Genomic DNA, 17,466 nt, shown 5'->3' with positions numbered 1-17,466 from the left:
TATGGTTAGATGAATCCAAGACCTTAGGGTTCTGAAGGTGATGACAGCAAGACATTCAAACTGTTATCCAGTCTCTCCAAGACAATGGTGTCCTGTGGTCCTGCAGTTTACTGTTAGATGCAGGAGGTGGGATCCAAGACAATGGGGTGCATCTCCAAATGACACCAATGGTTTATTAGATGACAGGACAGTCTCTCCAAGACAATGGTTTACTGTTAGATGACAGGACAGTCTCTCCAAGACAATGGTTTACTGTTAGATGACAGGACAGTCTCTCCAAGACAATGGTTTAGATGACAGGACAGTCTCCAAGACAATGGTTTAGATGTTAGATGACAGGACAGTCTCTCCAAGACAATGGTTTACTGTTAGATGACAGGACAGTCTCTCCAAGACAATGGTTTACTGTTAGATGACAGGACAGTCTCTCCAAGACAATGGTTTACATGACAGGACAGTCTCTCCAAGACAATGGTTTACATGACAGGACAGTCTCTCCAAGACAATGGTTTACTGTTAGATGACAGGACAGTCTCCCCAAGACAATGGTTTACTGTTAGATGACAGGACAGTCTCTCCAAGACAATGGTTTACAATGGTTTACTGTTAGATGACAGGACAGTCTTCCAAGACAATGGTTTAGATGACAGGACATGCCAGGACAGTCTCTCCAAGACAATGGTTTACTGTTAGATGACAGGACAGTCTCTCCAAGACAATGGTTTACTGTTAGATGACAGGACAGTCTCTCCAAGACAATGGTTTACATGACAGGACAGTCTCTCCAAGACAATGGTTTACATGCAGGACATCCAAGACAGGACAGTCTCTCCAAGACAATGGTTTACTGTTAGATGACAGGACAGTCTCTCCAAGACAATGGTTTACTGTTTACATGACAGGACAGTCTCTCCAAGACAATGGTTTACTGTTAGATGACAGGACAGTCTCTCCAAGACAATGGTTTACTGTTAGATGACAGGACAGTCTCTCCAAGACAATGGTTTACATGACAGGACAGTCTCTCCAAGACAATGGTTTACATGACAGGACAGTCTCTCCAAGACAATGGTTTACTGTTAGATGACAGGACAGTCTCTCCAAGACAATGGTTTACTGTTAGATGACAGGACAGTCTCTCCAAGACAATGGTTTACATGCCAGGACAGTCTCTCCAAGACAATGGTTTACTGTTAGATGACAGGACAGTCTCTCCAAGACAATGGTTTACATGACAGGACAGTCTCTCCAAGACAATGGTTTACATGACAGGACAGTCTCTCCAAGACAATGGTTTACTGTTAGATGACAGGACAGTCTCTCCAAGACTGTTAGATGACAGGACAGTCTCTCCAAGACAATGGTTTACTGTTAGATGACAGGACAGTCTCTCCAAGACAATGGTTTACATGACAGGACAGTCTCCCCAAGACAATGGTTTACTGTTAGATGACAGGACAGTCTCTCCAAGACAATGGTTTACTGTTAGATGCCAGGACAGTCTCCCCAAGACAATGGTTTACTGTTAGATGACAGGACAGTCTCTCCAAGACAATGGATGACAGGACAGTTCCCCAAGACAATGTTTACTGTTAGATGACAGGACAGTCTCCCCAAGACAATGGTTTACATGACAGGACAGTCTCTCCAAGACAATGGGTAACTGGTTTATTGTTTGAACACACTCATGTGATGTGAAGTAGAATGATAAACACATGTGATTATTGTCCACCCATAGTGGAAATGTGTTTATCGTGTTTCACCACTTAAAAACAGCCATTAAACACCAGCACGAGCACATCATTCTGGAGACCATTAAATAAACTATACAAGGTACAAAGGTGCTTCTGTAACAGTGCAGTTCAAAGTTCATATATATTGCATCATTGGTCTAAAAACATGTTATCATCAAGAGTCATCACAGCATATTTAATTGCAGTAGAAAAACAAAAGTCTGCTCCGATTAAGCATTGGAATATGCTAATGTGCATCGGATATGCTAATACAGGTTGAATATGCGAATGTGTGTTGAATATGCTAATGCCTGTTCAATATGCCAATGTTGTTTGAATATGCTAATGCCAGTTACATACGCTAATGTAGGTTGAATATGCTTATGTAAGTTGAATATGCAAATGTAAGTGGTTTGATCTAGGATTTTTGAATGGATTTCATAATATTTAGATTGACTGCTCTCAATCGCGTCTAAGAAATGACCTGTTTTAGAATATATTCCACTAGCAGCCACCTATAGGTCCTTTCCAATGTAGCCTACAATCTCATTTTCCAGTCAGAATTTAGTAGCCTAGGTGACGGTGCTCTTTGAGGAATAGATTCAGGTGCTCTATCACTGTCTGTCGTTTAAAGGAGCAGTCATCTTTCATGCGCCGAATACAACAGGTGTAAGTTCTACTGTGAAATGCTTGCTTACCAGCCCTTTCACCACAATGAAGAGTTAAAAAGTAAGAACAATTAGCTAAAAAGGGAAATAGTAACACAATAAAATAATAATAACTCGGCAATATACAGGGAGTACCAGTACTGAGTCAGTATACAGGGAGTACCAGTACTGAGTCAATACACAGGGAGTACCAGTACTGAGTCAATACACAGGGAGTACCAGGTAGTTGAGGTAATAACAAGGCTATATACAAGGAGTACCAGTACTGAGTCAATGTGTGGGGGTACCAGGTAGTTGAGGTAATAACAAGGCTATATACAGTTGAGGTAATAACAAGCTATATTCCAGGTAGTTGAGGTAATAACAAGGCTATATACCAACTGAGAGTTCCAGGTAGTTGAGGTAATAACAAGGCTATATACAAGTAGTACCAGTACTGAGTCAATGTGTGGGGGTACCAGGTAGTTGAGGTAATAACAGGGCTATATACAGGGAGTACCAGGTAGTTGAGGTAATAACACGGCTATATACAAGGAGTACCAGTACTGAGTCAATGTGTGGGGGTACCAGGTAGTTGAGGTAATAACAAGGCTATATACAAGTAGTACCAGTACTGGTCAATGTGTGGGGGTACCAGGTAGTTGAGGTAATAACAAGGCTATATACAAGTAGTACCAGTACTGAGTCAATGTGTGGGGGTACCAGGTAGTTGAGGTAATAACAAGGCTATACAAGTAGTACCAGTACTGATATGTGTGGGGGTACCAGGTAGTTGAGGTAATAACAAGGCTATATACAAGGAGTTCCAGGTAGTTGAGGTAATAACAAGGCTATATACAAAGTACCAGTACTAAGTATACAAGGAGTACCAGTACTAAGTCAATGTACAAGGAGTACCAGTACTGAGTCAATATACAGGGAGTACCTAAGTCAATGTACCAGGTAGTTGAGGTAATAACAGGGCTATATACAAGGAGTATCAGTACTGAGTCAATATACAGGGAGTACCAGTAATCAATGTGTGGGGGTACCAGGTAGTTGAGGTAATAACAGGGCTATATACAAGGAGTATCAGTACTGAGTCAATACAGGGAGTACCAGTACCGAGTCAATGGGTACCAGGTAGTTGAGGTAATAACAGGGCTATATACAAGGAGTACCAGTACTGAGTCAATGTGTGGGGGTACCAGGTAGTTGAGGTAATAACAAGGCTATATTCAAGGAGTACCAGTACTGAGTCAATGTACAAGGAGTGCCAGTACTGAGTCAATGTACAGGGGTATAGGTTAGTCGAGGTAATTGAGATAATATTTAGATGTAGGTAGAAGTAAATTGACTATGCATAAATAATAAACAGGGAGTAGCAGCAGTGTACAAAACAAATGGGGATGGTTCAATAATCCGGGTGGCCATTTAATGAATTGTTCAGCAGATTTAAGGCTTGGAGGTAGAAGCTGTTACGGAGCCTTTTGGTCCTAGACATGGCGCTCCGGGACCGCTTGCCGTGCGGTAGCAGAGAAAACAGTTTATGACTTGGGTATTTGACCATTTTTAGGTCCTTCCTGGAATTTATTTTTATTAATTTTTATTTAACCTTTATTTAACCAGGCAGGCCAGTTAAGAACACTTTCTTATTTACAATGACGGCCTACCAAAAAGCAAAAGACCTCTGACAGGGGTGGGGGATTAAAAATAAAAATGTTATTAAATAAAAAAAATATAGGACAAAACACACGAGACAACACAACACTACATGATGTAGCCAGTCAAGTTACTCTCAATGGTGCAGCTGTAGAACTGGTTGAGGATCTGAGGGCCCATGCCGAATCTTTTCAGCCTCCTGAGAGGGAAGAGGCGTTGTCGTGCCCTCTTCACGACTGTGTTGGTGTGTTTGGACCATGATTGGTCCTTGGTGATGTGGACACCAGAGGAACTTGAAGCTCTCAACCCATTCCACTATACGCTGTGGTGATAGCGTTTAGTTCCTATCAGTGGTCTCGGAGGTTGTTAGTCTGCAGTCCCCAGCTGTACATCTTTTCACCTCCTACGGTGTGACAACAGAGCAGCAGCAGCAGCGCTGTGAATTGATTGGCTTAAATGTCAATCATCAATAATACATGATGGGGCTCGGCTTTCACAGAGCACTGCTTCCCAAACGGCTCCCTATTCCCTATATAGTACCCTACTGTTGACCAGAGCTCTCTTCCCTATATAGTGCCCTACTGTTGACCAGAGCTCTATTCCCTATATGGTGCCCTACTGTTGACCAGAGCTCTATTCCCTATATAGTGCCCTACTGTTGACCAGAGCTCTATTCCCTATATGGTGCCCTACTGTTGACCAGAGCAAAATACTATTCCCTATATGGTGCACTATTGTGACTGACCAGGATATTTATGGGACTGCATTGACAGTAGTAACTGTCTTATAGTTATGGAGAGTGATAGGTTAGATACAGTATATAGTGACTGTCATCTAGGATATTTACAGAGAGTGATAGGTTAGATACAGTATATAGTGACTGTAGCCTAGGATATTTACAGAGAGTGATAGGTTAAATACAGTATATAGTGACTGTAGTCTAGGATATTTACAGAGAGTGATAGGTTAGATACAGTATATAGTGACTGTAGCCTAGGATATTTACAGAGACTGATAAGTTAGATACAGTAGTAACTGTAGTCTAGGATATTTACAGAGAGTGATAGGTTAAATACAGTATATAGTGACTGTAGCCTAGGATATTTACAGAGACTGATAAGCTAGATACAGTAGTAACTGTAGTCTAGGATATTTACAGAGAGTGATAGGTTAGATACAGTATATAGTGACTGTAGCCTAGGATATTTACAGAGAGTGATAGGTTAGATACAGTATATAGTGACTGTAGCCTAGGATATTTACAGAGAGTGATAGATACAGTATATAGTGACTGTAGCTAGGATATTTACAGAGAGTGATAGGTTAGATACAGTATATAGTGACTGTAGCCTAGGATATTTACAGAGAGTGATAGATACAGTATATAGTGACTGTCATCTAGGATATTTACAGAGACTGATAGATACAGTATATAGTGACTGTAGTTTGGATATTTATGGGGAGTGATAACCTCTCTGGGATAGGCCCCTATTTTCTCCACTTCCTCTCTGACTGACATGCCCAAAGTAAACTACCTGTTACTCAGGCCCAGAAGCCAGGGTATGCATATAACAGGTCCGTCTACCAGTAGTGTGCAGCCCACCTATGAGTAGCTTACCAAACAACTCTGAAAGTACATGCAGTTGTCACGTTCCACCACAAATTGACTTAAACAAATCTCACAATTATTTAGATACCACAAGCTCCCAACTACTATCTAGTCAATGTAACATTGACATCACAATATCTGACAATTCATTTCCAGAAATATTGCCCCCCCCATCTTGTAGGTTGACAGAAATACTTTCCCCAAAACCTTCTCTATGAAATGTTAAGTGCAAAGTAGGCTTACCTGACAGAAGTGTATTTCAGGAGGAAATATTTCATTAGGAAGTATTTCATGAATAAGTATTTCATGAGAAGTATTTCATGAAGTATTTCATGAGGAAGTGTATAATTTGTGTCTATTATTTGTAAACTTTGCCATGAAATGAGCAGCAACCGTACAGGACCATCGCTAGACACATGCCTGGAATACATGCGACAGGATTTCGCTAGGTATTTGCAGCACATTAATGTGAGGAATGTGCATTAAAGGGCCAGACGCAAAATTAAAGGGGAATTACTGAGCATGACATATGGTATGATGACATATGATACTGATAATGACATATGATAATGAACATGACATATGATATGCCATATAATACTGAACATGACATATGATAATGACATATGATACTGAACATGACATATGATAATACCATATGATACTGAACATGACATATGATAATGCCATATAATACTGAACATGACATATGATAGCATGACATATGATACTGAACATGACATATGATATGGATAATGAACCATATGATACTGAACATGACATATGATAATGCCATATATACTGAACATGACATATGATAATGACATATGATACTGAACATGAACATGACATATGATACTGAGCATGACATATGATATGATACTGAACATGACATATGATATGATGACATATGAACATGGCATATGATAATGACATATGATACTGATGACATATGATATGACATATGATATGATATATGATAATGACATATGATAATGGCATATGATAATGACCATATGATACTGAACATGACATATGATAATGAACATGACATATGATATGCATGACATATGATACTGAGCATGACATATGATATATGACATATGATAATGAACATGACATATGATATGATACTGAACATGACATATGATAATGAAATGACCATATGATACTGAACATGACATATGATACATATGAGCATGACATATGATACTGAACATGACATATGATGATACTGAGAACATGCATGACATATGATAATGACATATGATACTGAGCATGACATATGATAATGAACATGGCATATGATACATGACCATATGATACTGAACATGACATATGATAATGACATATGATACTGAGCATGACATATGATAATGAACATGGCATATGATAATGACATATGATACTGAGCATGACATATGATAATGAACATGGCATATGATAATACCATATGATACTGAACATGACATATGATAATGACATATGATACTGAGCATGACATATGATAATGAACATGACATATGATACTGAGCATGACATATGATACTGAACATGACATATGATAATGCCATATAATACTGAACATGACATATGATACTGAGCATGACATATGATACTGAACATGACATATGATAATGACATATGATACTGAACATGACATATGATAATGACATATGATACTGAACATGGCATATGATACTGAACATGACATATGATAATGACATATGATACTGAACATGATATATAATAATGACATATGATACTGAGCATGACATATGATACTGAACATGACATATGATACTGAACATGACATATGATACTGAACATGACATATGATACTGAACATGACATATGATACTGAACATGACATATGATACTGAACATGACATATGATACTGAACATGACATATGATACTGAACATGACATATGATACTGAACATGACATATGATAATGACATATGATACTGAACATGATATATAATAATGACATATGATACTGAGCATGACATATGATAATGACATATGATACTGAACATGACATATGATACTGAGCATGACATATGATACTGAACATGACATATGATAATGACATATGATAATGAACATGGCATATGATACTGAGCATGACATATGATACTGAGCATGGCATATGATACTGAACATGACATATGATACTGAGCATGACATATGATAATGAACATGGCATATGATAATGACATATGATAATGAACATGACATATGATACTGAGCATGACATATGATACTGAACATGACATATGATACTGAACATGACATATGATACTGAACATGACATATGATACTGAACATGACATATGATACTGAGCATGACATATGATACTGAACATGACATATGGTAATGAACATGACATATGATACTGAGCATGACATATGGTAATGAACATGACATATGATACTGATTCTGTCCGAAACCTATGACAGCTGTATGTTCATTTGATTGTGGCCTGTGGAATGTTGTTCCACTCCAGTTCGATGGTTGTGCAAAGTTGCTGGATATTGGTGGGAACTGGAACACCCTGTCATACACATCAATCCAGAGCATCCCAAACATGCTCAATGGGTGACACGTTTAATGAGTATGCAGGCCACGGAAGAACTGGGACATATTCAGCTTCCAGTAATTGTGTACAGATCCCTGCAATATGAGGCCGTGCATTATCATGCTGAAACATGAGGTGATGGCGGTGGATGAATGGCATAACAACGGGCCTCAGGGTCTCATCACATTATCCCTGGGCATTGAAGTTGCCATTGATAAAATGCAATTGTGTTCATTGTCCGTAGCTTATGCCTGCCCATACCATAACCCCACTGCCACTGTGCAGCACTCTGTTCACAATGTTGACATCAGCGAACTGCGCGCCCTACAAGCTGCCTGCCATCTGCCCGGTATAGTTGAAACCGGATTTCATCTGTGAAGAGCACACTTCTCCAGCGTGCCAGTGGCCATCGAAGGTGAGCATTTGCCCACTGAAGTCAGTTAGGATACCGAACTGTAGTCAGATCAAGACCCTGGTGAGGACGACGAGCACGCAGATGAGCTTCCTGAGACGGGTTCTGACAGTTTGTGCAGAAATTCTTCGGTTGTGCAAACCCAGAGTTTCATCAGCTGTCCGGGTGGCTGGTCTCAGATGATTCAGGTGAAGAGGCAGGATGTGGAGGTCTTGGGCTGGCGTGGTCTGCGGTTGTGAGGCCAGGACATACTGCCAAATGAGCCAAATAAGCTTTTTGAACATATTGAACATTTCTGGGATCTTTTATTTCAGCTCATGAAACATGGGACCAACACTTTACATGTTGCATTTATATTTTAGTACAGTACAGTGGAGATCCAGCTATTCCTTTGAAAAGCAGTTGAGCATTAAATATTAGGTCTGCCTAGAGCCAACCAAAGAGATGCTCTCCTATTTTGACACCACACTCATAAAAGCAAGTCCTGCAGGCTCTAGTTTTGTCTGATCTTGATTATTGTCCAGTCGTGTGGTCGAGGGCTGCAAGGAAAGACCTAGTTAAGCTGCAGCTGGGCCAGAACAGAGCGGCATGTCTTGCTCTTCATTGTAATCAGAGGGCTGATATAAATACTATGCTGCCAGTCTCTCTTGGCTGAGAGTTGAAGAGAGACTGACTGCATCACTTCTTCTTTTTATAAGAAACAATGTGTAGAAAATTCAAAATTGTTTGCATAGTCAACTTCCACACAACTCTGACACATACACTTATCCCACCAGACATGCCACCAGGGGCCTTTTCACAGTCCCCAAATCCAGAACAATTTCAAGAAAGTGTACAGTATTATATAGAGCCATCTGTTCCATCTCATAATTGCTCGAATAAACAGCAAACCTGGTTTAAAAAAATCAGATAAAGCAAAACATGTTTCATGTTCTGTGTGGAACCCAGGAAGAGTAGTTGCTGTTTTCGCAACAACTAATGGGGATCCTAATAAAATACCAAAATACCAAAAATGAATACATTAATACTCCAAAGCAGAGAACTTTTAACTCATCATGAGGGACTGCAGGTCCACATCCAGCGCCGCCAGCTGCCCATCCTCATGAGGGACTGCAGGTTCACATCCAGCACCGCCAGCTGCCCATCCTCATCATGAGGGACTGCAGGTTCACATCCAGCGCCGCCAGCTGCCCATCCTCATCATGAGGGACTGCAGGTCCCCACATCCAGCGCCGCCAGCTGCCCATCCTCATCATGAGGGACTGCAGGTCCCCACATCCAGCGCCGCCAGCTGCCCATCCTCATCATGAGGGACTGCAGGTTCACATCCAGCGCCGCCAGCTGCCCATCCTCATCATGAGGGACTGCAGGTCCACATCCAGCGCCGCCAGCTGCCCATCATCATGAGGGACTGCAGGTCCCCACATCCAGCACCGCCAGCTGCCCTGATCCAAAGTAACAACATTTATCTTGGCAGCAACACAACAAACAGTGATTGGCTGGATCACTATCACAGCATTGACAAGGAAGTAAAGTAATGTTTTTGGGAATATGGACACAGACACACACATGTAATGACTGACCTTTAACCCCTACTTTGGGCAATCTGATCATGACTCCATTTTGCTCATTATAAGCAGAAACTCAAACAGGAAGTACCCGTGTTAAGGTCTATTCAATGCTGGTCTGACCAATCGGAATCCATGCCGACGTGAGTTCGACATTATTTAAGCGTATGAACCCTCGCTAGGCTGCCGGCCCAGATGGTATACCTAGCTGCGTCCTCGGAGCATGCGCATACCTGCTTGCTGGTCTGTTTACGGACATATTCAACATATCCCAGTCTGCTGTCCCTACATGCCTCAAGATGGCTACCATTGTTCCTGTACCCAAGAAGGCAAAGGTAACTGAACTAAATGACTATCGCCTCATAGTAGTCACGTCTGTCACCATGAAGTGCTTTGAGAGACTAGTCAAGTCATATCACCTCTACCTTACCTGTCACCTTAGACCCACTTCAATTTGCTTACCGCCCCAATAGATCCACAGACAATGCAATCGCCATCGCACTGTATGCTGCCCTATCCCATCTGGACAAGAGGAATACCTATGTAAGAATGCTGTTCATTGACTATAGCTCAGCCTTCAACACCATAGTACCCACCAAGCTCAGAGCCCCGGGTCTGAACCCCACCCTGTGCAACTGGGTCCTGGGCTTCCTGACAGGCCACCCCCAGGTGCTGTAGGTAGGAAACAACCCCTCCACTTTGCTGATCATCAACACAAGGGCCCCACAAGGGTGCGTGCTCAGCCCCCTCCTGTACTCCCTGTTCACCCATGACTGCGTGGCCATGCACGCCTCCAACTCAATCATCAAGTTTGCAGACAATACAACAGTTGTCGGCCTGATTACCAAGAATGACAAGACAGCCTACAGGGAGGAGGTGAGGGCCCTGGCAGAGTGGGGCTAGGAAAGTGAAGGAGCTGATCGTGGACTTCAGGAAACAGAGGAAAGAGCACATCCCATATCCACGCCGACAGGACCGCAGTGGAGAAGGTGAAAAGCTTCAAGTTCCTCGGCGTACACATCAACGACTATCTGAAATGATCTACCAGACAGTGTGGTGAAGAAGGCGCAACAGCTTTTCTTCAACCTTAGGAGGCTGAAGAAATATGGCTTTTCACCTAAAACCCTCACAAACTTTTACAGATGCACAATTGAGAGCATCCTGATGGGCTGTATCACTGCCTGGTACGGCAACTTCACCACGCACAACCGCAGGGCTCTCCAGAGGGTAGTGAGGTCTGCCCAACACATCACGAGGGGCAAACTACCTGCCCTCCATGACATCTACAGCACCCGATGTCACAGGAAGGCCAAAAAGATCACCAAGGATAACCACTTGAGCCACAGCCTGTTCACCCCACTTCCATCCAGAAGGCAAGGTCAGTACAGGTGCATCAAAGCTGGGACCGAGACTGTAAAAACATCTAAATCAAATCAAATGTATTTATATAGCCCTTCGTACATCAGCTGATATCTCAAAGTGCTGTAAAGAAACCTAGCCTAAAACCCCAAACAGCAGGCAATGCAGGTGTAGAAGCATGGTGGCTAGGAAAAACTCCCTAGGAAGGACAAAACCTAGGAAGAAACCTAGAGAGGAACCAGGCTATGAGGGGTGGCCAGTCCTCTTCTGGCTGTGCCGGGTGGAGATTATAACAGAACATGGCCAAGATGTTCAAATGTTCATAGATGACCAGCATGGTCGAATAATATGGCCAAGATGTTCAAAATAAATGACCAGCACAGGCAGAACAGTTGAAACTGGAGCAGCAGCACGGCCAGGTGGACTGGGGACAGTCATCATGCCAGGTTGTCCTGAGGCATGGTCCTAGGGCTCAGGTCCTCCTGAGAGAAAGAGAAAGAAAGAGAGAATTAGAGAGAGCATACTTAAATTCACACAGGACACCAGATAAGACAGGAGAAGTACTCCAGATATAACAAACTGACCCTAGCCCCCCGACACATAAACTATTGCAGCATAAATACTGGAGGCTGAGACAGGAGGGGTCAGGAGACACTGTGGCCCCAGCCGAGGCCAACCCAGACAGGATGATCACATCAGTGACTCAACCCACTCAGGTGACGCACCCCTCCCAGGGACGGTATGAGAGAGCCCCAGTAAGCCAGTGACTCAGCCCTGTTATAGGGTTTGAGGCAGAGAATCCCAGCGGGAAAGGGGGGAACCGGCCAGGCAGAGACAGCAAGGGCGGTTCGTTGCTCCAGAGCCTTTCCGTTCACCTTCTCAAGGACATCAGACTGTTAAATAGCCATCACTAGCCAGCTTCCACCCGGTTACTGAACCCTGCACCTTAGAGGCTGCTGCCCTATATACATAGACATGGAGTCACTGGCCACTTTAATAATGGAACACTGGTCAGAATGGTTCCATACTGCTTTACTCATCTCATATGTATATACTGTATTCTACTGGTGTCTGTGTGTATATACTGCATTCTATTCTACTGGTGTCTGTGTGTATATACTGTCTTCTATTCTACTGGTGTCTCTGTGTATATACTGCATTCTATTCTACTAGTGTCTGTGTGTATATACTGTATTCTATTCTACTGGTGTCTGTGTGTATGTACTGTATTCTATTCTACTGGTGTCTGTGTGTATATACTGTATTCTATTCTACTGGTGTCTGTGTGTATATACTGTATTCTATTCTACTGGTGTCTGTGTGTATATACTGTATTCTATTCTACTGGTGTCTGTGTGTATATACTGTATTCTATTCTACTGGTGTCTGTGTGTATATACTGTATTCTATTCTACTGGTGTCTGTGTGTATATACTGCATTCTATTCTACTGGTGTCTGTGTGTATATACTGTATTCTATTCTACTGGTGTCTGTGTGTATGTATATTCTATTCTACTGGTGTCTGTGTGTATATACTATATTCTACTGGTGTCTGTGTGTATATACTATTCTATTCTACTGGTGTCTGTGTGTATATACTGTGTCTTGTATATATTCTATTATACTGCATTCTATTCTATTTTAGTTCTATTATACTGTACTTTAGTCAATGCCTCTCCAACATTGCTCATCCTAATATTTATATGTTTCTGAATTCCATTTTACTTTTAGATGTGTGTGTATTGTTGTGAATTGTTAGATACTACTGCACTGCTGGAGCGAGGAACATTTCAGGAGCAATAACATCTATAAATATGTGAATGTGACCAAAATAACATTTGATCCCCACATCCCCACGGTCCTTATGGCTTAAATCTTAGTTTCCAGAACTATGTGGTGCAGTAATGTAACTAGGCAAGTCAGAACAAATTCTTATTTTCATTGACGGTCTAGGAACATTGGGTTAACCGCCTTGTTCAGGGGCAGAACAGATTTTTATAATCGGGGATTTGATCTTGCAACCTTTCGGTTACTAGTCCAATGCTCTAACGACTAGGCTACCCTGCCGCCCCAGTAATATAGATTGTCAAGATCGTTTTTAAATCTTGTTAGATTAGATAGTTTTGAATGAGGGGGTGAACTGAATGTTCAGCTCAGATACAGCATTTGTTCCCAAAAGGAAGTTTATTCATTTATAGGTATGGCTCCGGTCAAAAGTAGGGAAATGGATCCCATTGGGGACATAAACTCCAGAAGTAGAGATGATACAATAAAGTAGAAATGATACAATAAAGTACCTTTACAATGTAGTTATAGTAGAGTGGTGAGAGGTCTCTCTCTCTCTCGGCATGGGAAACATATGTTAACATTGCCAAAGCAAGTGAAGTAGATAATTAATAAAAGTGAAATGAACAGTAAATATTACTCAAAGTTCCAAAAGAATAAAGACATTTCAAATGTCATTATATATACATAGTGTTGCAATGATGTGCAAATAGTTCAAGTACAAAAAGAACAATAAATAAGCATAAATATGGGTAGTATTTACAATGGTGTTTGTTCTTCACTGGTTGCCCTTTACTCGTGGCAACAGGTCACAAATCTTGCTGCTGTGATGGCACACTGTGGAATTTCCCCCAGTAGATATGGGTGTTTATCAAAATTGGGTTTGTTTTCAAATTCTTTTTGGATCTGTGTAATCTGATGGAAATATGTGTCTCTAATATGGTCATACATTGGGCAGGAGGTTAGGAAGTGCAGCTCAGTTTCCACCTCATTTTGTGGGCAGTGAGCACATAGCCTGTCTTCTCTTGAGAGCCATGTCTGCCTACGGCGGCCTTTCTCAACAGCAAGGCTATGCTCACTCAGTCTGTACATAGTCAAAGCTTTCCTTAAGTTTGGGTCAGTCACAGTGGTCAGGTATTCTCCCACTGTGTACTCTGTTTAGGGCCAAATAGCATTCTAGTTTGCTCTGTTTTTCCAATGTGTCAAGTAATTATCTTTTTGTTTTGTCATGATTTGGCTCATAGCGGGGGACATAGCAGGGGTCAAAGCGGGGCTCATAGCAGGGGTCATAGCAGGGCTCATACCAGGGCTCCAAGCGAGGCTCATACCAGGGGTCATATTAGGGGTCATAGCGGGGCTCATACCAGGGGTCAGATCAGGGGTCATATTAGGGGTCATAGCGGGGCTCATATCAGGGGTCAGATCAGGGGTCATTGCGGGGGTCAGAGCAAGGGTTATAGCAACATAACATGTGGACCAGAAGTCAATGATTAACCAGGGCAGGTTACACTTACTATGAATATAGTCTTTCTACCACTCAACCGTGGGTGTGTTTGGGTTTTATTAGTAGCCTACTCACTCTTAGACCTCTGTGTTTTACTTTACAGAGCAACGGAAGAAATACTCCAATGTTATAATGCAGGAGACGTCTCAGTATCATGTGGAGGTAAGACTTGGTCCTCCCCTTTTCTCTCTCTCTCTCTCTCTCATTCCCTCTCTTCTAGAATCTCAAATCTACTCTTCTCTCTCTTTCCCTCTCTCTCTCCTAGAATCTCAAATCTACTCTGTTCTCTCTCTCCTTTATAAACAGGTTGTCAAACCCTAATTGTATGTGGTGTCTTGTGTGTCTTACACTTAAATGAGGCAGTATGTATTTATAAAAGCTCTAAACTTTACTACCAGTAGGTGTTATGGTCCCTTCCCTAAAACACAAAGGTTGATTGGCCCCTACTTGGTTCATATCTGTTGGTATACCATTTAAGTGCACCGTAATAAGGCAATCAGGTGATCAGAGCGACCATAACATGTATCTAATGTGGGCAGAGTACTGAGGTGAGTCAGAGGTGGGCTTTATAGGCACAGTCCGGAATTATATTGTCTGAAATTTAACCACGCTCAAATTCATAGATTGAGCTATTATCCATAGTCCATGATATCAAAATAATAGTTGTAACTATATTTTAAAGCTGTACCTAGTTTGTAAACAACATTTTACAAATATATTTTGGATTTTGATGGGGTTAAACCGGGGTGCTATTTAAACAAATATATACAGTCTCTTAAAGTAGTGGAAAGCTCTTAAAGACTTACCCAGAAAGACTCACAGCTGTAATCACTGCCAAAGGTGCTTTTTTTTATTATAGTTATACTAGCCACCGTGAGCGCACGCACGGACACACACACACACACACACACACACACACACACACACACACACACACACACACACACACACACACACACACACACAGTTAATTTACCACCAGAGGTTCTCTCTCTCACCTCAGCTAGAGGGTTCAGATTGAATACAGGTATCGAACTCAGGGTTGAGATCACAATGACTTACTATTATATACCTTAACATAAAAAAGAGCACAGCTGGAGTCAGTGTCGCCACCTTAGCATTACTTTTTAGACTGACGCTCTTATTCAGAGTGGATTACACTCAACCAAAGTAGGTACAACAACCCACATCATGGTCACAATCACTATAAATAAAACCCTTCTCCAAAAATAGCCTTTATCTGCTAAATGAGTTCTCGTAAGAGTAAGCCGAAGTGGTTGTTGATTGGTGAACAACTGGCCTGAATCATCCCTGATGAACATAATGAGTAACTCAGTAGTGGATCAATTACACTGAGCATCATGGTTACATCATGCCAATCTGAGACCCAGGAAGACATGCTCCTATGTTCAGATTACTGATAAACTTCTTCCTCTTGGTCTTCTTCTTCTTCTGGTTTATTTAAAACTGAATCCTGATCTTCTTATTTTATAAAACCGTGACAGTCCACTATGTTATGAACCCACCCCCTCTCTCCCCCCACAGCACCTGTCCACCTTCATGATGGACAAAACAGAGTCCATTGCCACAGTGGACGATGCCATTAAGAAGCTGGTGCTGCTGGACTCTAAAGAGAAGATCTGGACCCAGGAGATGTTGCTTCAAGTCAACGATAAGGCTGTACGGCTACTGGATGTTGATACACAGGTACTTCAACTTACACAGTCAAATTCCTGGATGTAGATGTACTTAACGAATAAGGGGATCCTGATCCAGTGTATTTAACATTATGTATTCAGGTTATTCATATTGAGATCTATTTAATAATAACCTGCTGGTGTAAAATACAACGGTCTGTTGACTCTAAAGAGAAACCTCTGACAGGAAAGACATATATATACTCACTATATATATATGACCTAAATATACTCACTATATATATATATACACTCACTGAGTATATATATATATGCACACACACACACATATACATATATATATATATATATTTATACTCACTATATATACACTCACTATATACACACACACACACACACACACACACACACACACACACACACACACACACACACATATATATATATAGATCCTCACTGAACTTCTGGAGAGAGTTTGCTGCACTGAAAGTAAAGGGGCTGAATAATTTTGCACGCCCAATTTTTCAGTTTTTGATTTGTTAAAAAAGTTTGAAATATCCAATAAATGTCGTTCCACTTCATGATTGTGTCCCACTTGTTGTTGATTCTTCACAAAAAAATACAGTTTTATATCTTTATGTTTGAAGCCTGAAATGTGGCAAAAGGTTGCAAAGTTCAAGGGGGCCGAATACTTTCGCAAGGCACTGTATATATATTTATAGTGCTGTGATGATGCCCATCCAAGTCTTCCGTCTCTCAGATGTGTTATATGTGTGTGTCTTCCGAGCCAAGCCACTGGCAGTTAGATCTGCAGACAGTGAGCCATTATGGTGAGATTACTGATGAACTGACACATTTCATATAGAAACCATCTCCCCTTCTCTCTCTCTTTACCTCCCTCTCTCTACTCTCTCTCTTTACTCTCTCTCTCTCTTTACCTCCCCC

The 17,466-nt window shown here is 41.5% G+C and overlaps 1 protein-coding gene across 1 annotated transcript in view; it reads left to right on the top strand.

Annotated features, from left to right (window-relative positions):
* The window catches only part of LOC135509770 (myelin regulatory factor-like), a 78,097-nt gene that overhangs the window by 52,418 nt on the left and 8,213 nt on the right, over positions 1 to 17,466 (top strand). Inside the window, exons 4-6 of the mRNA XM_064930670.1 lie at positions 14,967 to 15,025; positions 16,409 to 16,602; positions 17,314 to 17,351. Coding sequence (XP_064786742.1) covers positions 14,967 to 15,025; positions 16,409 to 16,602; positions 17,314 to 17,351 — 291 coding nt within the window. The remainder of the gene's footprint in view (positions 1 to 14,966; positions 15,026 to 16,408; positions 16,603 to 17,313; positions 17,352 to 17,466) is intronic.

Source organism: Oncorhynchus masou, chromosome 22 (assembly GCF_036934945.1).
Source record: "Oncorhynchus masou masou isolate Uvic2021 chromosome 22, UVic_Omas_1.1, whole genome shotgun sequence".
Taxonomy (NCBI): Eukaryota; Metazoa; Chordata; class Actinopteri; order Salmoniformes; family Salmonidae; genus Oncorhynchus; species Oncorhynchus masou.
The sequence above is the reverse complement of the archived record's forward strand: the minus strand, read 5'-3'. Positions and strand labels throughout refer to the sequence as shown.